This window comes from Thunnus maccoyii, chromosome 22, assembly GCF_910596095.1.
Source record: "Thunnus maccoyii chromosome 22, fThuMac1.1, whole genome shotgun sequence".
Taxonomy (NCBI): Eukaryota; Metazoa; Chordata; class Actinopteri; order Scombriformes; family Scombridae; genus Thunnus; species Thunnus maccoyii.
Window position 1 is genome coordinate 16225121 of NC_056554.1, and position 19778 is coordinate 16244898.

Genomic DNA, 19778 nt, shown 5'->3' on the forward strand with positions numbered 1-19778 from the left:
ACAGTATATTTAGTGAGTCTACAGCCATGCTAGCAGAGCAGCAGTGTTTTGATCCAGGTCAGATGAGCCTCTCACAGCCTTGTAAACCCTCATTTAAGCTGAAACATGAAAATCAGCAGGCCGTTTCTTCTTCTCTGTACCTCAGATCTTCACAAAACTTTACTAAAAAAAAGCAATTTTTTAGAAACTTCACTTTGCTAAAAGGGCCTGTGGGTTTTCTGTCCTTTGGTGGTCATACAAACATATATAATTTATGAGATTTCATGACTTAAGAGGACAGAATTCTGTCTGATGAGGCTCTGTAGGAGAGTGAAAGTGTGCTTATGTGAAAGTGGGTAAATGAGAGCAAAGGACCAAGAGAAAGACTGAGTGTGAGCTGCCTTAGGCAAAGCATGTGAGAGTCACCAGCAGAGGAGATAACGGCCATGTGTGTGTGTGTGTGTGTGTGTGTGTGTATTTGTACAGCGTGTGTGCATATGTGTTACCCGAGGCCAAGCCGGTGAGCGTCACCACCAGCCATCCAGACCAGGCATCGTACAGGCTCTTTGTGAACTCCCATGCTGACTCCTTTTTCTTACTGTTTATCTGAACACACAGAACATATAGGCAAGAACAGTTAGCAAAAAAAACAAACAAACCACTGAATCAGGTGCATGAATAACAGGAAATTTAAGTCATTAGTTTAATTTCCTGTTGTTCTCGAGATTGAAGAAAAAGCGCCATTAGTTTAACTTAAACTCGCAGTGATGCAAATAGGTCAAAGGTTTATATCTACCCTCGTATGACAAGTAACTCAGTAATCTACTATAGTGGCATGATTTCCTCTGTTGCTCAATAAGAGTTGATAAAAAACACTTCCTGTAAGGCAGGTAGCACCAGGTTATAAAAACACAGTTTGAAATTATTCAAATAGCATTCAAATCTTCAGAGATATCGTTTCCACGAGCTCCGCAATAAAACGCTTCTAGAAAGCAGGCTGTAAAACTGTGTCAATATTTGGACAGAGTGTGTTGACAGAGAGAGGTTGTGTAATCGACGGGGTGATGCGGGGCAGGAAGAGGACAGCTCATCGTATGTCCATTCATTCCGGTTCATTTATGACCTCTGTATAACTTGATTTTTATGACAAATCTTCAAGGAGTGGTTGGATTTTCTGTTGATGAAGATTGAGTTTCTGTTGAGGAGGCGACAACTGCTAAACCTTGTTCTTCTTATTTGTGATCCAAACAACCTGTTGCTGCTGCAGGAAATGCATAAGACAACTCTTCCTGTGCAGCTGAGGAGTTTCTCGCTGACTCCAGCAAATGTGAACAGGAAGTAGACTGAGCACAATTTTAAAACACCCTTTGACATTTTGTCCATGTTTTAAGACTGAAAGCCTCGATATGCTTCAAACAAAGTGCTTGTTGGTTGTTACATGACTGTCCAGATGTGCTAAAGATGTTTAAGTAGGCAGGGTTTTTTATTCTCCACAAAACTTCCTTAACTATTAACCTGTACAACCGATTGCAACACCATGAATGACTTTGAAGAGGAGGAGTCTGACAGCGTGTCATTGTCCCTATTTGTAACATACATTGCATTGAAAAAGTAAAGACAGTTAAAAGATTCATGGCTCTTGGAGAGAGAACAGGGAGGCAGTGGGATAAAGCCAGAAGGAGGCTTTCATGGCTTTTCACATCACTTCAGAGTGTGGATTTGTTAGGTATAAACACCTCGTGGTACTTTGTTTGAAGCTGAAACCTTTTAAGATTTGAGGTTTCGTTTTACCTTCCGGTGTCTCTCGCGGTCCTTGCATTTCTCACGGACCCAGTCGATGGTGTGAAAGTCGTCGTAGGTCCCCACACCAGGGATGGGCTCCTCTAGGAAGTCCAACAGGTGGGTGGTGCTGCTGGGTGCCCCGCCCCCGTTAGACATGACGTAGTTAGACCCTGAGCAGGAGAGACACAGAGGAAGGGAAAAAACAGAGGTGGTTAGAAAATATAAGTAAAACTGTTTGCAATCTTCAATAAAATATGACAGAATAATGTTGCATCTCATTAAAATATACACAAGTATACCAGTTTTGGCCTTTCATTCAAAGCCATTTTGCTAAAGAAACCTGACTGAACTCCTTGCTTGAAAGAAACAAGCACCATCAAACATTGTTACAACGTCATAACAACACAAAAACATTTGTGATGTGACATTTTGGCCATGTTGTTCTACCGTACGTCTGATCCTTATAAATGATCCTGAAAAGTAAAAAGATCCGTCACAGTGCTGCCTGCTGCTGGCGGCACATTAGCTCCACATCTCCTTGATTATCTGGCACATCAGAAACACTGCAGAGCTCACTGCACAGTCACCAGAGATATAATGAGACTGTCAGAAACACGACTACACTGAGAGAAGCCTGCCAGGAGCCCTGCAGCTCATCGCCTCATCTGGAACAAAAATGATAAGCGAGTGGAGGTTTATCTGCACCGCTAAAACATTGGGTTGAATAAATAGCACTGAAATACCTAGAAGACATCTTTTATCCACATTCATACACACAGTCACACCTACACTAGAGCATTCAGGGCTGAGTGAACAGCTGCTGGTCTGAGATCCAGATCATTAAGTCCATCAGGGACTTATACTGAATGTTCCTTCTGTACAAACCAGACTCATTACATCTAAAAACACAAGCAAATTACATCATAATTGTTTTTAATACCTTCGGCGGCTGTTTTGTTGGGTTTTTTTCTTGGAGCCCTACTATCCATTGGCGAGACTCTCTGTGAGGTTGTGCTTAACGATGCTTTGAGCTAAATGCTACATAACATGCTAACATGTTGATGTTTAACAGGTATAATGTTTACCATGTTCACCATCTTGGTTTTAGCATATTAGAATGCTAATATTTGATAATTAGCGCATAAATGTGTGGTAAATTTCATGGCAATCCATCCATCAGTTGTTAAGACACTAAAAACTACAAATGTCGACCTCTACGGTGGCGCGTCAAAGGATCACCAACGTCGTTAGGATTCATCCTCTGGAAACAATGAATGTCTGCTTGTGTCAGCCGACAAGCTGCAGGACAACGACCTCGTACAGTCACTTGAGTAATGAGTTCAACATGACTAGTATCAGTCACAGCACGTATTATAACAAAAAAATACAAAGCAAACATTGTCCACTAGCCTTTAAGATGATTGTGTTGTTGATACTATAAATAGACGAGAGCAGTGACTTTGTTTATAACAATGACATGAGATGCTAAATGTCACTGGTGAGGTCTGATCCGTTCTGGCTGGATGCACAGATTCAATGTGAGGAGAGACAGAAAAAAAATTGTGACTCATCTGCACACACACACACTTTAACAGAGCGAGGAGAAGCGGCCTAGGGGGTTATTTTCTCTGCCTTTTATCTGGAAAACATCACTGGATTTACACGGCTGTCGTTCATCTTCTCCGGCTGATGTGAGATGAGAAATTTCCCCTCGATATGAAGTGACTTTTTTTTTATGACACAGTACTCAGACGCTGTTGAGATGATTAAGCATCCTTTTTATACATCATCATCATCATAATGCAGTAAAGTTAAGTCTCAATTTTCAGAGATTAATGGGGTCACTTCGTTAACTTTAAAATGCATCACTCCACATTTTATCTGGCGCGAAGCCTGTTAGATAAATTAGGAACAGCCCATCTTGCGACATTTGAAACTGTCAGAAACACTGAGCCCGAGCCTCCTACTTCTGACGCCACAAATATGTGAAGCTTCTTCATCTGGCTCGTACAAAGGCAGATCTGTGTGTAACAGTGACAGACACAGAGCAAAAGCTTAAAGCTTCTCTTTAAATGTGAAACAAAAGTAAAAACTTTTTGTGAAGCGTTACAAGAACAACTTGTTTCTCCTGTCTGTGTACATTCAGCAATATCAGATTCATTTGTACAAACATGGATGTAATTACAGTGTGTGTTAACGTTGAAGCTAAATCTGGATCCACCAAACGAAACAAAACAACAGCATACAACAGCAACAACAAAATAAGTATCCAGTCAAGAAACTGTGACACTGAAAGTTCACATTACGGGCCTTGATGCTCAGTTCTGTTTTTTTATTCAGATCTTTTTGTGTTGGTGGTTTACATTCATGTTTGTAAGTGATATGGATTTGTGACACCGTTGAGGTCCTTAACTGCCACGCATGCGTAGATTTAACTGAAATGTTAGCGGTGTTCGTACAAGAACAACAACAATAACGTAATTTTGCGACAGTAAAATCATAAACATGTGTGACATGGCCGTGCTAGCATAAATGTTCAGGATTATTTACAATACAGATGATGAGGATGAGAATAAGAAGAAGGCGACATGTTTATTTTTGCCAGGCTGTGAGGTTGACGACACTGAATGATGACGACAGCCGATAAAAATACCAAATGAACTCCGATCTGACTGTTCTGACAGCGGATCAGATTTGAATCGGATCTAGGACCAAGTGGCTCTGATCTGAAATGAAAAGACTCAGATTTATTGACAAAAAAAGCAAAAAAAAAAAGTCTGATTTTGTCCAACATTTAATGTGAACTAAGCCTTAGAGCATCTTTAGCTTCTGTAACATGACGCATGTCCAAGATGTCCAAGTGAAGTGAAAAGCTCATCATCATCATTTCAAGCCATGAAAAAGAGGTGCAAAATGAATAAATTGCCAATTTCTTTCCAAATACGCAGCTTCGACCCATGATAGTGCGGTTTTACATGATAGGTGCGGTTAGCTGGTCACCTACAATCACATCCGATTGGATCAAATAAATGTTCGGTCAGATACCAACAGATAACAGAGAACAAGTAATACAGGGATAAGATCTTGGAAAGTTTGGTTTCTTATCAATGTTTTTAAGAATAATTTGCCTCCAAACCAAAAAACATCATTTCAGTGGTTCGAGATTGAGTCAGCAGTTCTGCATGGTGATAAACCAACCACGTCCTTGAGGTCAGGAATACCAACATTTCCACATTGCTTGAGGTCTTTAGACAACAGCAATTTAGAGTCTTCAAGGTCTGAATTATACAGACTGTAATCAATGAGCTTTAGACAATTATTTCTTCTTTTCTACAAACAGATAACAACCTGGAGGATAAACTTATAACACTTGCTGCATTTTCTGTGCGTGTAACATCGAGCCGAGGCCACATGAATGCTGTTATATGGTTTATTTCGTTACAGTCCGTCTCCACTTCGCATGCCGTTATCGCTCATTCATTCAGTCAGTCACACATCAGTCAGACACGTTGTTGCTGAACTTTCCAGCATCGTGTGATACGACTCTGTTGGCAGCAGCGGATGTTACTGAGGGAAGAAAACTCTCTCAAGCTTCCTCTTTTTCCAACGTCACAATTTGACAGAATCAACTATTTTACCAGCTAAATTCAACTTTACTCAACAGTTGGTTTTCTGCCAAAGTAGCTCTTAAGAGTAGACGAACCAAAAAATATTAATTTTCTAGCTAGTGCGATTTGTAACAATATGAAACAAAAGAACATGTTTTCCTTTAGTAGCTCTCACGAGGCTAAAGATAAAGGTGTGAATGCAGGAATGTGGGCGAGAGTAATGCCAATTAAATGACACATCGTGGTTAATACAAAGCCCAGAAAATCTTTGAATAGGAAACATAAACATTCCATTCAACAATACATATTATCCGCTACATCTTTAAGCTCCTGAGCACAACTATAACTGGGACTGACTATCAAACAAGGCTTCGTTCATAGCTGTTAACCCTCTGTGATCTGCATTAATAACAAAAAAAAATCCCTTAGATGGTTTTAACAAGGGCCGTAAAACAGATTATAAAACAATTCCGTTTGGAATAAAGCTTTTGCACACGAGCAAAAATGTTCCCCTTCAGTGACTGAGACGTAAGCAGAGGATAAAGTCTGTTTCCCACATTATGCATGTGGCTTTGAAAACGCAGCTTATTAGCTCATATCGCCTCCTTTGATGTTTGATGGCATGTGGGAGAGAGGAAAGAAGTCGTAACACTTTGGTGAGAACTGCGGAGAGAAGTAAGAGGCGACATGGCCGAGTGTGGCTTTCATCTGACCAGTGATATCCTGTTGTTGCTGTTGTGGAGTCGAGTCGGCAGCGGTGGAGAGTGATGCTTGGCGGGGAGACTGATGCTATCGTTCTCCATTTTGATTCCAGAGTAACGGGCTACAGTCTGGACTGTTCAGGGATGGTGTGTGTGTGAAGAGACTCAGTTATTGACTCAACAACAGTAGCATCTGATATGAAGGTCCAGTTTTTTTTCCCCCAGTACTGAGATCTGACCTCTAAGGTTCAGTAGACAAACAATGAAAAGAGTCTTGGGTGGCTTTGATTTGTAACTCCAACTGTTTTCAAGGAAATCTCCACTGTTGGGTGTTTTTAGATGGTGACATATGAGTCTTCGATGCTTACGTCTGCTTAGTAAGCACAAGAGAGTGAGCTATATTTCATCAAAATAAAGCAAGACCCACAGTACGCAGTGTGCGACATACAGTATGTGTTGCAGCTACATTGAATTCTGGTGGTAAAAGTGGTATCTCTTTGTATTTTTTGATGAATTTAAGTGAGATTTCTTTCCAGAGCATGATGACCTTGTGCATACAGTTGCTGTCAAGAGGATTTTACTAGAAATCTTTCTTTGAAGGGAACGGAAAACCTGCTCCAGCCACTTCTTCCAGAGTTTTCTCTGTTTCCTTCTGAACAAAGAGTTTCTGGTGTCCAGGTTTAAGACGAGAGCCGAGATGTTACCTGAAAACGCAAGAACTGGTGCGGACGGGAGACACAAATGCACAACTTAAATGGGTTTTTGTAATAGGTGGTTCAAACGACCCATTGAATGAGACAGTGATGGTGATGACTTTACAGTCCATCTCTATCTATCTTTATGTGTGTGTTGTGGTGTATACTCATGTAACAAATTCCATAATGGACAATGAAGATTTAATTTAATTTATTCACAAATCCCTTCCCAGTTGATACTGAGTTGAAGTCTACTTCTGACAACTAAGAATGTTTATCATACTATACTCAATCTGGCATAAAGTTATCTAATTTAGGCCAATTGTATATAGCATTATAAATAAATACCAATTCATAGAAGGAATCAGAAGTGTACATTTTCTAACAAGGGTCAGAAAATAAAGACTGAATACAATTGCTCCAAAAAATTCAGGAAAGGTCCATGAATTTCAAACTAAGGAAACAAAATAATGCACATTCAGCTGGGTTACTGTCCCTCTTGGGCCACTGTTGATGATTCAAGGTCTGACTCATGAGAAAAGTGGAACAAACGTGATCGAAAGGCAACAGCAAATGCATAAGGAAGTGCAAGAAAGTATTACACAGCTAGCCATGACAGAAATACTGACCAACATAACCACACACACACAAAAACAACATGGTATAATGAATATTTAATGCAGTAAGACACAATACTTGCTGCCAGAAGCAGTACTATTATCAAGAAATGGTTAATAGTACCATAAATTAGAGTGCTTTACAGTTGATTTCATTTTGTTGCTTCAATAAATTTGCACCTGAAAGACTAAAATATACCTTAAGAAGTACAAAAACAAGACTGATGCTGCTACTATGCAATAGGATGTGGTTGTTTTAGATAACGTTTTCAGCCTGCAGTAAAATCAGATAAATCCCTCCTGCTGCACTATTGGCAACCGTCAGTTGAATCAGGAGGTGACGCCACAGAAAACAGACACCGAAGGGGACTGCGTAGGAGCACGTCGCCAGCATCACGCTTCAGTGGTTCAGCAGGCACGCCTGTGCTGACACGCAGACAAAAGACACTCGCACACATAAAAATATGGCTTTGGTTTCTTTCCTCTGTGAGCTGGTACAGTGACTTGGCGATTCTGCTCATCCTGCGTCGAGGGTAAAAAAACCCCGACAGGTTTGCTGACTGTCAACAACAACATCACTTCTCTAAATGAACGGCATTTGGCGAGGCCTTACTGCAAAACTATGATCAGTGAGGTGGAAAATGAAAGCTTGTTCAGAGGTTTCTGTTCCTAATGGGTGGAGAAAATCCAGGTTTCTAGTGTTACTTAAGTCTTACAACCACCCCTGCATTCCCCTTTGTAAGGCCTTCTCTACTACTGTTGAGTAAATCAGATCAGAGAGCTTTAGAGGCAGCTGGCTAGGACGCTCTGGGTCAGCCGGGTTGAGTCTGCTCAGCCGTCATGTGATCAGCATCACAAACTGACCCCGACAACCTCCTTATGGCCTGGAGAGCCTTGTTGTTGACTGATGCCGGCCAGATGACCTGTCTGGTGGAGTCCCAGAGTCGACCCGAAAGCCCCCTTTTTACAGAACTCTCCTTTGTTCACGCTATCAGCTATAATCCAAAATGTCAGCACAGACTGTTTATGTATTTGTCGGTACTTTCCTTCAGATGAGACAAGGCCAGAATCTTTCGATTAGATTATGTTTTATAGCAGAAATAGAGCTGCAACAATTAGTTGATTAGTTGGCGACCATTAATCGTCAGCTATTTTTATAACCAATTAATCGTTTTGAGTCATTTTTTTAAGAGGAACATTTCCAAATTCTCTGCTTCCAGCTTCTCAAGTGTGAATATTTTCTGGTTTCTTTACACTTCTATGATAGTAAACTTAATATCTTTGGGTTATGACAAAACAAGACCTATGAGGATGTCAGTGATCGACATTTTATGGACCAAACAACTAATCGATTAGTCAAGAAAATGTTCAACAGATTAGTTCAGGTTAGTTGCTGCCCTACACACTATATGCCCAGTTTTACCAGTTATTTAAGCAGGAAATTGGCAAACTAACTTAGCTCTGTTACAATTTCTGTTTGCAGCATGACATGGAAAATTTCCAGAAGATAAAATGGGTGAAGCTCCTTCTATGTAGGAAAAAGTGCCAGAACAGAAAGGGAGAGATGGATGTGCAATAAATCATGCTCACCGAGAGACTGCAGGAGAACGAATAAAGCCAAAAACTATTCATTCAAAAGTCGTGAGAGGACCACACATCGGACTGTGCGCCTGCAGGGAGAGAGGAAAGAAAATGTCGCACGTAGTGATGTCTGCGGATCGAAGTCTGCTGTATAAAAGTGGATGTACGAAGCAGCGGATCTTTCCTAAACTCACTGGGGGCCTTTTGTCTCTGCTCACTCACCGTAAGAATCTAACAAGGCCTGAAAGAACCAACACACACACACACACAACTGAGACACAATGAAGAGGAAAACTCCCTGAAGGCCTCATAGGAAAGACAAACAGGGTTCCTGTGCAAGAATTTAAATGTGTCATAAAAAAAAACCAAGTGACAACTTGTCATAGTACTGTGAAACCCTGCATGTGTCATTATGAAACCCCTGTTTATGTGTGACGTGAGGTGACATCCTGGATCTGACCAACAGGTGTCCTCCCACTGCAGAAAGGTTGTGAAACACTTGAGACACACACACACACACACACACACACACACACACACACACACACACACATCATAGATCTATGAACATCCAGTTCACATATTGTATGTGGCAGCCAGGAACCTGTGCAAGTGAATTTAAAATGGATGCCCATGATGTTCCCTTTAGTCACTGCTGCTCACAGGCCCGAGCACGAGCCTTCACACTCAATCTACTCTTTCTTTATCCCATTATCTCCAGCTGACGTGCACAGAAACTGCTGGTAAATCATCGACCAGGTGAATGGTGAAATACGCTGGCCAGATAGCTTGTTTTCCTCCCCTCAGTACATGCAGCGTTGTCATTAGACATGGCAGCTCCTAATCCATACTGGGCTCTCCGATTTCCAGCCCTCACCAACAGCAGAGGACTGGCAGCTTTAGCTTAACCTGTGCCGTGTCTGGCTGCCATATGGATGTTTACATTCACTATACAAGAAGCAAGACCTCCGGCCTCTTTCACCAGAGCAGCGTGAGGAATGGAGGGAATCAAGAGAAAGAGAAGAGGGGGACGTGGCGTACCTCTTTTAGGGATCTCCTGCAATGGGATGGTGTCCCCTCCCCCGTCGTAGGGCAAATAGGGGTCGGCTGCCGCGTCCTCCTCCTCCATGTTGACAGCTGAGAAGGCGAGCCGGGGCTAGGCTAAGCTAGGCTAGGCTTCACTACGCACTGCTTGTCGCTGCCGCTGCCATGTTTACCAGGGGAACACAAGCGTGGCTGTGTGAGTGTGATTCTGAGCGGAAAAGTGTGTGTGTATGTGTGTGTGTGTGTGTGTGGGAGTGCACAGTCCTCTTTCCCTCCCCCCTCCCTTTTCTCTCTCTCGCTCTCCCCACTGCAGCAGCTGACTGCTAAGGGCTGATGATGTCATCTCACACACACACACACACACACACACAGGGAAAGACGATCACACAAGGCTGGCCAGCCCTGCCTGCTTGGTTGCTAGGGGAGATCAGTGAGCCCTGCCTATATGGGACAGACCATGATGCCAAGTCACAGGGGGGTGTCTGAACATGTTTAGGTAAAAGGAAGTTTTAATAGCTTAGTATGTAGTGTAAAAGGCTGGCAGGTACATAATAAGAGAGTTGACTGTCAAAGCAAAAATCAAGCTATAATGCAAAAAAAATGCTGGTTTCAGCCTCTTATGTGAACATTTCCTGCTTCTGGTTTTCTTATGTGATAGTAAACTGAATATTTTTGGGATTTTAGACCATTGTTCTGACAAAATAATCACTTTAAAAGGGGACCTATTATGCTCATTTCCAGCTCTATATTTCTATTCTGGGACTCCACTTGAGTAGCTTTGCATGATTCACAGTTCAAAAAACTCCCCCCTCCCTTTATCTTATACTGGCCCTTTATGCAGCCTCTCGGTTCAGCCTCTGTCTCTTAACAGGCAGTCTTAGTTCCTGTCTCTTTAAGGCCCATCCTCCTGATGAGCCCACTCTATTCTGATTGGCCAACTTTCAGGAAGCCTGACGAGGGGCACCCGTATCTGAGTCGTGTTAAGTTACCGCCGATGAAAACCCAACATTTCCTGCTTTACTGCTTCATGTTAAAAGCTTTTAAATCGCTAAATAAAGGGAGGCTTTTATTGTGAAGAATTTACAGAAAATGAAACATGTCCCTCACTGAACTAGCAGAGCTTCGTTAGCGGCGCTAAAAACAGTTGACACAACAATATATGGAGACATTTGGAGCTATTTGTTAAGTGCATCAGTTAGAAATAATGCAGGGAGGAATAGTACAAGCTGTAACAGCCATGGTGATGACGATGTTTGATGAAGAGCTGCAGATAACCAGCACACCTCCCACAGATTTACCTTGCAGCGCTGTGTGATGGAAAAACACTCACAGCGTGCCAGCTCGACTCGAGTCATGGCTTGGCGTGACTACCCCCAAAACAATGGAATAATGCCATAATGTTAGCGGAGCAGAGCAGTGAACAGATGACCATATAAAGAAATCCATCACAAGCCGACATCGGCTAGAAATAACGTCTGGAAACCGAGACTTCAGAGCAGTCTGCAACCGGTGCTTTTTGCTCACAGGGATTACTTCTACATACGTTTACCTCATTATTTGACACCTTGGCCACGTTAAATATGACCATCCGACATTGTAACATTATATATTTATGACTGAAAATAAGGAAAAGCATAAAAGGTACCCTTTAAAGACGTCGCATTGGGCTCTGGCTGACTTGACAACTTGTGATAGATATTTTGTAGACCAGATTAATCAACAAAGTATTCTGTTCTACTTGTTAGTAGCAACTGGAGCCGATACCGATCTTATTAAGCAAATCAGATATCTACCAGATGTGACCAATCCACATAAAATAGTGTATTTATCAATGTCATTATAATCAGTAGATACCCTGAGTTGAGGTGTCCAAATCAATATTAGGAGAAAAAAAGTCAGATTGTTGCATCTCCGGTCCAGTTGCAACCTTAAATGATAAAGGAGAAAACTTTCCACAGCACTATTTTTCCAGTTCAATTCTTAGTATTTTGTCCTAATCTAGACCTGCAAACCCTGGACGGATGTTTTGAGTATCACTACTACAGCAACCTAGACACATCAGATGCAAATCAATGCTATTCGCAGTGAATTCTTGTTCATAATTTGCATATGCACTGATATGAAAATTCTTGATACTAATAATAGATGCCAGACTGTTAGTTGGTCATTTAGGCCTGTTTGTCCATTTGTCTTTTGCCTGCCTAAACACAGCTTACTGAGGAACACAGTTTCACTTGGACAACACACTAAACTACCACTACTGCTACATTTATATAGTGTCTATTGTTTACACCTTCACAATAATCAATCTTAAAGCCAATTTGATTTTTGAAAAGGGGTTTCCTTTACTTGAAATTTTCCTAGAGTTGGCCAAGTTATAGACTACAGTGCCAACACACACACACACACACACACACACACACACACCTCCCAGTTACTTTCCAGGTGACATTATTTCTGCAGCTCATGCACTCGTGTTTTTTCACCGTGCCATGATCTGCTCCTCTCATTATGGTTACGGGTTTGGCTGCAATAATAATTATGAGTGCAGTTTATTATTTACAGTTAATTATGAACAGACGGACAATAAAACTTAATGTTTCTTTGCCAACTTAACATGCGGCCACATGCGCCCATTGAGCATGCTCACTAGAGACTTCCGCTGGCTGAGATGGCTAACTTCCGGTTTAGCCCTCCAGCTAACTTCAATGGGGATAAAATGATTCAATCGTACAGCTCTTCTAGACTTTTGAAATGTGATCCGAATGGATCAAATTCTGATAGTGAAACAAATCATTTCACAGGGGTTGTGACGCTTAAAAAAATGTATCCGCTGATATTCAGACATCTCAGGCCGCTATGTCAAATTTGCTTCAAAGCCCAGCGCTCTTCCTGTATCCAGTTCTCTTTATACATCCATGGGTGAAAGCAGGGGAAATGAATTGGTCAAATTCTTCTTCTTCTTTTGCTTTTCAGCAGGCTAGACGCTGCTGCCTCTTGCTGTTAGACTTGAGTATTGCACGTGCACAATTGACTTCACAGGTGTCACCAGCTTTTTGCATAGTTCAGATTGACAAATCATACCAGCGTACTTTGATGTCAAAACGCGTACAGGTTGGAAGGTCTGCTTATCAAAGATAAAAATGAAAGAAAGCAACTGCACTAAACTTAAATATTTCTGGTTGTAAATGTAAATGCAACTATTAAAGACATTATGGGCTATGCCATCCAAAACAACTGTGTTGTGATGTACCGCAGGAACATTAAAGAGGCAGTAAAAAGAAGAAGAGATAGAGATCTGGCAAAAATATTTTTGATCAGAACTGGGAAAAGTGGATCATTTACATAAAAATGATGCCAAACAAATACCTTAACTTTTAGGATATGGTATAACTAGCAAAGAGAACATATTTACATGTCTGAAGCCGTTTTCATATATAAACTCTGGACAATATCCGGAGAATCAGGTCTGGACATTGTCCGGAGTTGCCCTTTCATACATGTAGCACACCACAGAAATCATCCACATCAGACACGCTCTCACCTACTGTAAATACTTTGTTTGTTTTAAGCGAAGCGTGGCGCGTAGTTGTGGTTGTAATTCAGCGTTTTCAAGCTTTTAACCAGAAATAAAACAGCTTTTATTTGACGAGAAGTCGCAGAAAGTCCTCTCTCCTATTAGCGCTAGCTTCACAGCGGAGTGTTCAGTCAAAACAATGCAGCTTAGCTGGTCCGCTGCGTTTATTCATCGCCAGTCGCATAATAGAAACGTCATCAACACGCCCACTTGCTTGCTGTGAATTCTCCGGAAAATGACCTGCTGTATTCACACATGGGCTCAACTGGACATTACATAGATTTTGTCCTAGGGAGCTGGTAGGATAAAGTCCGTTTAATGTCTGGTCTGACTGATTCGGACATTTGCATTCACACATACAGCTCCTCCAGATAACTGGGTTGTAGTGCCTGTGTGAATGGGGCTCGAGTTGCCCCAGACAACAATTTGTTCATTGTTACATTCTATGTGTACAAATGTTGTGTCCAGATCTGAAAACCCAATAAAAATTAATAGAAGAAGAAAGAAAGCTTTTCAAACGGGTCGACTCTTTGAATAGACTCTACTGCAACTGCTGCCTTGCCTGCAGTACACAAAGTAAAGATTATAAGAGAAACTGCAGCAAGAAACGACAAGCAAAAAGTGGCTCCTCTGTCAGAGACACAGCAGTTGCACAATCTTCCTCTCCATTGTTCACACTACGGGGAGGATGTGGAACAACAACATGTGAGAGATCATCTGCCCCATAATGCAAGATACCCTTTACTGGCTCTTATGTAGGGGAACAGACGGGAGCCTCCTGTTTACCATGTTACAAAATCCATGTTTCAGTTTGTTTTAAGTCGTCCTTTACCCGTTTCTACTCCTAATGCTGGATTTCGTTGGTAAAATTTATACTGGATCACACAGTCATTGCATTTCAACGCAGCAGGTGTTTTGTAAACTGTGTAATCTTGTGTTATTATGTGAAACAAAGCCTCTTTCCACATTCCTTGCAGTTCCCAGGCTTTAACAATAGGAGCCTGACATTTCACACGTTGTAATTTTGTTATTACTATACTATAAAATCACAGCCTCTCATACCTTAGACCTCCACGGCCCCTTACCTTTCAGCAGGGCTCCTGTTGCTAGGCAATAACACGGGTGATGTCAGCCATTGTTTGTTTCCTCCCTCTTCAAGTCCCAGTCAGGACGGTAAAGCAGCAAAACCAGTACATGAAGTTTGAAACAGAAGAGTCTCTGCGATCCAGCGAGTTAAAAGGAAGTCCAGTAGATCTGTTTCAGTTCAAGAACCGAACTTTTCCAAAGCATTTCTCTGTTTTCTTCTTTGCTTCTTGGATAGCAACAAAAAAGTTTCAGCACAAAACTCCATGGGGCTACGGAGCAAGCCTGCTCCTTGCTAAGTGCTCAGACTGTAGTCGTAGCCCAGAGGAGGGCTTTACAAAAGCTTTCCTATGAACCCACCCCTCACAAGCATGTAGAAATGGCAAAGGGGGGAGCAGAGACAGGCTGCACACCCGTTTCAAGGAAGGAAAATCATCCAGAGGGTTCTTAAAATGCTAGCTCACACCGGCTGCAGCAGCCAAACTGGTTCCTGGGAATGCCGGTATCACACAAATACAGCCTGACGAGACTGGTAGGTGGAGCCCAGACTTGTACAGTACAGTATGAAAACAAAAGACTGTAAAAAGAACAAACAGGAGCTGTAAATGATTGTTAACCTCTTGTTTTGATGTGTTTAGTACAAAAGGTTATGGTGTTAATTCTTCCTTAAGGTTTCTTGAAATAATAATTTAAAAAAAGAAAACTTTTTCACTATATAGACAGTATTAATTACGTGTTGTGTTTCTGCTTGTTTCTATTTGTAGCAGAGGTGACAGTATATGTGGTGGTAGGTTAGTGTTACTTGCTTTCACCTATTGTAGTTAACTACCCGGAGGTCCGGTTTCAGAGTAAAAGGATGAGAGGCCAGACACCTCCACCAGACAGAGACCGCAGACACTGAAACGTAAGTCAATCCCTCTTTACATACAGTACATAAACACTTCCTCTACTGCCTCTATTAATAAACTGATATGGCAAAGAACACAACTCAAATATGGAAAATCCCAAAGTAATAACTTCATTAGGATTTCTAATTAATCCTAATGACTTTGATGGTCCCCTGACTCTCATCTTGTGCCAACCAGAAGAGATCAAAACTTCCACTTGTCCACAACTTGAACCTTTTCTGCACTATGGGATTATTAACATAGCATGTTAATATGCTAACCAACGTACTGTAGCAAGTTAACGACTAACAAATCTCAGTATGTCACACTAACACTCTACATTTTAGAATATTACATGCTAACACACAGTATGTAAGATGATAGTAAACTGAATATCTTTGGGTTTCGGAGTGTTGGTCAGACAAAACAAACAACTGTGGGAAATCATCACAGGCACTATTTTCTGACATTTTGTAGACAAAACAATGAATCAACCAATTAGGATAATAACTGGCACATGAAATCAATAATTTAAATAATTGTTAGTTGCAGCCCTACATCCCACAAATTTGCTTTAGTGGTGTTTAATGAGCATTTTGGCTTAACGGGCTGCTTGACTTTAGACTTGTTCCACACTGTCCCACTTGTCTGCATCCTGCTGCACTGTGTATGTTTGCAAATACAGAAATACATCTCTTGTGTTGGTGTGTGTCCTACTGAATAGCCTGGTCACCCACAGTCACCTCTTCAATAATAAATAGGCCGAGTCTAGACTCTTGTTCTATCACTGTTTTACGCTTTACTACACTCACAAAATCATACATGAGTCAATTCATAACTCAGTCTGTAAACAATCTTCCAGATACAGCCTTCCTTCTGGGATCATCCCAAACAAATGTCTACTTTTAATTTAAATTGTGTACTAAATCTTTATTCTAAACCCTGTTTGCAACCTTAAAACTTAAAATCAAATCAAATAAAAAGGAAATTTATCTCAATTACCCGATTCAAACAGAAATAAAGTAACCACAATGCTAAGCAAACACGAGTTAAAACAGCTCATGATGACTTCATCCCCTGCATAAACACAATCAGTTGTAAGCTGAGTTTGCAGACTTCAGAGCTCATTCTGCATTCGAAGAGAAAAAGGACTTCACACACACACACAAAAAAAAAATCAAAGCAGCAAATTTCCAATGTGGAAGCATTCTGATTAAATACAAGCCATTTATATTTGCCAATAGCTCTGGCACAACCTTCAGCATGTGACGTTTTCTGTTTGATCAGCTGCAAGTCAAAACTAAAAGAAAAAGGGGGGGAAACAAGAGGCAGCAAGAGAGGAATCAGCATATTTACACAGACAGGAAGAACAAACAGGATTCAGCAGATCAGGTGTTGATGGGACACCAGATATACCAGTCAGAGAGCCACTGAGCCACTGAATGAATGAGAAACAGGTGACTGCAATGGTTGGTATGACTTCTAGACAGGTAGACGCATGACATAAATCACTTCCAGAAGTCTAACCATGAATGAGGGAATGATGCATCACTGATCAAACACGTTAGAACAAAACACTTTCTGGCATCACAAGTACACCGCTGTATTTTTTTAATAAACTAAAAACACTGTGGCTTACTTGTTCACCACATTCCACCTAAGCTCTTCTATATTTAGCCGGCCGATGACGCATTTATTCAACACACACACACACACATATACACACAAAAACCACAAGACAGGCTCTGCCACGTGTATGTGTTATTAAAACCACCTATCATTATTTGCTACCTGTCAGGAGGAACAAGTCCACGTAAGCCGAAATAAAAGGAAGGAGGAGGAACGACGACAGAGGCCAAAGCACACATAAAAGTGGCAGCGAGGACACAAAGCACGCTGCAAAAAAAAAAAAAAAAAAAAAAAAAAAAAACAGCGGGCAAGAACATAAAAAATTGTCTTGGTTAAGATGGCGGATGGAAACAGCAGAACAAAATAAGCAGGGCAGACATAACCATGGAGGTTTTGCTGCATAGTCATAGCTATCAACGGAACCACAATTATGATAAAAAGGAATTTAAGATGTGAAATACAGTCAAAGAAAACACAAAATAATAAACGGTACAAAATGTTTTAGAGCCAAACCCCTTAGAGAGCCTTACAAATGGTTAGAAAGCAATTCATCAATTCAATCAGTTAATTAGTAAACAGATCAAATTACAAATAAATAACTAAATGAAACAAAAAATATGTATAGATATATTAAATTTGATAAATTACTGCTTAAAGAAATTGTGAACTTTTTAAATCTTCAAATTTCATAATCTGAATGCATCTGAATCCACAAATTTATTTTTCAGTTTCCATTTACTAATTGCTCTTCAATGTACTTTTCAATTTATTTTGGAAGTAACTAGCAATCCTACTACTGAGTTGTTGAATTTCTGAGCCAGTTCCATTTACTGATGAAGACTGTGAGATACAGTTGAAAGCTCTGAAAGCTAATCAGTGGACTTTTAAGCTCAGAGAATTGTGAAATATTCTTATCAGCAGGTTACAAACAAGTGACTCACTATAAATCGTATTTATCTTCTATTTAAATATCAGTTCATAGTTTTATAACCATTTGTGAGGCTCTGAAGGTCAAAATGGGAGCGGAAACATGATGCCGGATGGATGCTGGTGTCTCAAGGGTGTGACAAGATGACATATGGAGCAGCTGGTGGATGTGAATGAAGATGAGGGGGAGGAGGGGGGGGTGGGGGTGGGGGTGCAGATAGCAGAGCGACTGCGTCACAGGCCAGCAGCAGCACACATGAGCGTCTTGACATCAGCAGTGAGGTGAATCACAGCCAGAGCAGATATTTGCCTGCTTTGACTGGCGAGAAGATAAAAACTTTTGGACTTTGGACTTGAAGAAGCTGCAACATAAAGAACGAGGGTGGGGTGGAGGGGGGAGGGGGGAAGGGGGGGACGATGGGAAGCTCAATGAGAATTCAAGGAAAGTCTGATTGGAGAGTGAGGGTCAGGATTCGTCAAGTCTTGGACGTGGAGTGGAAAGCTTTAGGGGTCCACGTGTAGGGCCAATCAAGCTGTAGGAAGGGAGGTATTTCGGGGGTATCCCGTGCTCCCTACCTGGGGAGGCAGCGTCCCCATCCAGCAGGTTGTCGTCCTCGGTGGTGTGGAAGTCCATGATGACGCCGGCTCCATCCAGCAGCTCCTCGTCGCTGCTGGCGCTGGCGATGCTGTTGTAGCTGTTCCTGCAGTAGCCTCTGTGGTACAGCTGCTCCGACTCCATTTAGCAACGCGCCGGTGCCCTGGATGATGGGGAAGGGGAGGGAGGGAGGGGGGTGGTGGTGGAGATATACATACTCTGTTGTGAGGATGCGAGATTATACAGTCTACAAGGAGAAGTGAGTCTATCGGGTACACAGATGAGCAGTGCGGGAGGACAAAGGTGGAACGCTGACAAGCAGCCAAACAGTGAGGCGGTGATTGACTCGATTATAGTCGGACACATTTCTCAGAGTCCAGCGAAAATCAACAGTCATCAGTTGAGCAGCGCATCACGGAGGACGCAAACAGAACCCGGAGCTAGATCTCAGAGCAGCCCACGAATAACGAGAACCGAAGGACGACGAGTTTATTATGAACCTCATCTAGAGAAAGGATTCAGAAAGTCGTCCATTGGGGAGTGATAGAAAGAAAAAGATGTATGATGATGATGATGATGATGATGATGATGATGATGATGATGATGATGAGCCAAGGTGAACTCATGAGCCCCGTCACTCCATGCCAGTGATGAGGAAGAAAGATGGAGAACAAGAGATGCAAGGAGTAGAAGAAGAACACATTCGATCTTTGATCAATAAATCTAGTCCCATTGACTATTTGCCACACTCGCTAAGGATTCTTCATCATATCTGACACAAATAGTTAATATCTCAGCTATGAAACAACCTCCATCCTTAGTTTCATTCTTACCTCACTCTTGTCAACATTTTTTTTATTCTGTTGATTTTTACGGATCTGTAATTTCAGAGCGATTTCCAAGACTTTTCCTTGAAACAACCATGAAATCTGGTGCTGATTATAGAGAAAACAGAGTGTCAAATTGATGTACTTAAAATTAAATCTGATTCATTGCTACGGTAGCGTAACCTAGAAATGCAAAAAATGTGAAATCTATCTGTAGACAAGCATATAACATATATAGAAGATAAC

The 19778-nt window shown here is 41.5% G+C and overlaps 1 protein-coding gene across 7 annotated transcripts in view; it reads right to left on the reverse strand.

The window, feature by feature from the left end:
* clcn3 (chloride channel 3) overlaps nucleotides 1-19778 on the reverse strand; it is an 88037-nt gene that overhangs the window by 32683 nt on the left and 35576 nt on the right. For 3 of the 7 annotated variants that reach the window (XR_006093334.1, XM_042400367.1, XM_042400371.1), the window contains exons 3-5: nucleotides 18687-18868; nucleotides 1771-1931; nucleotides 486-585 (exon numbers count right to left, since the gene is read on the reverse strand). Coding sequence is in view for 6 of the 7 variants with exons in the window: in XM_042400367.1 (XP_042256301.1) it covers nucleotides 486-585; nucleotides 1771-1931; nucleotides 18687-18849 (424 nt within the window). In the remaining variant the exon portion in view is untranslated. Of the gene's footprint in view, nucleotides 1-485; nucleotides 586-1770; nucleotides 1932-10004; nucleotides 10261-14669; nucleotides 15063-18686; nucleotides 18869-19778 lie in introns of those variants that run through there. The other 4 variants (XM_042400370.1, XM_042400368.1, XM_042400369.1 and 1 more) reach the window with 4 other exon arrangements.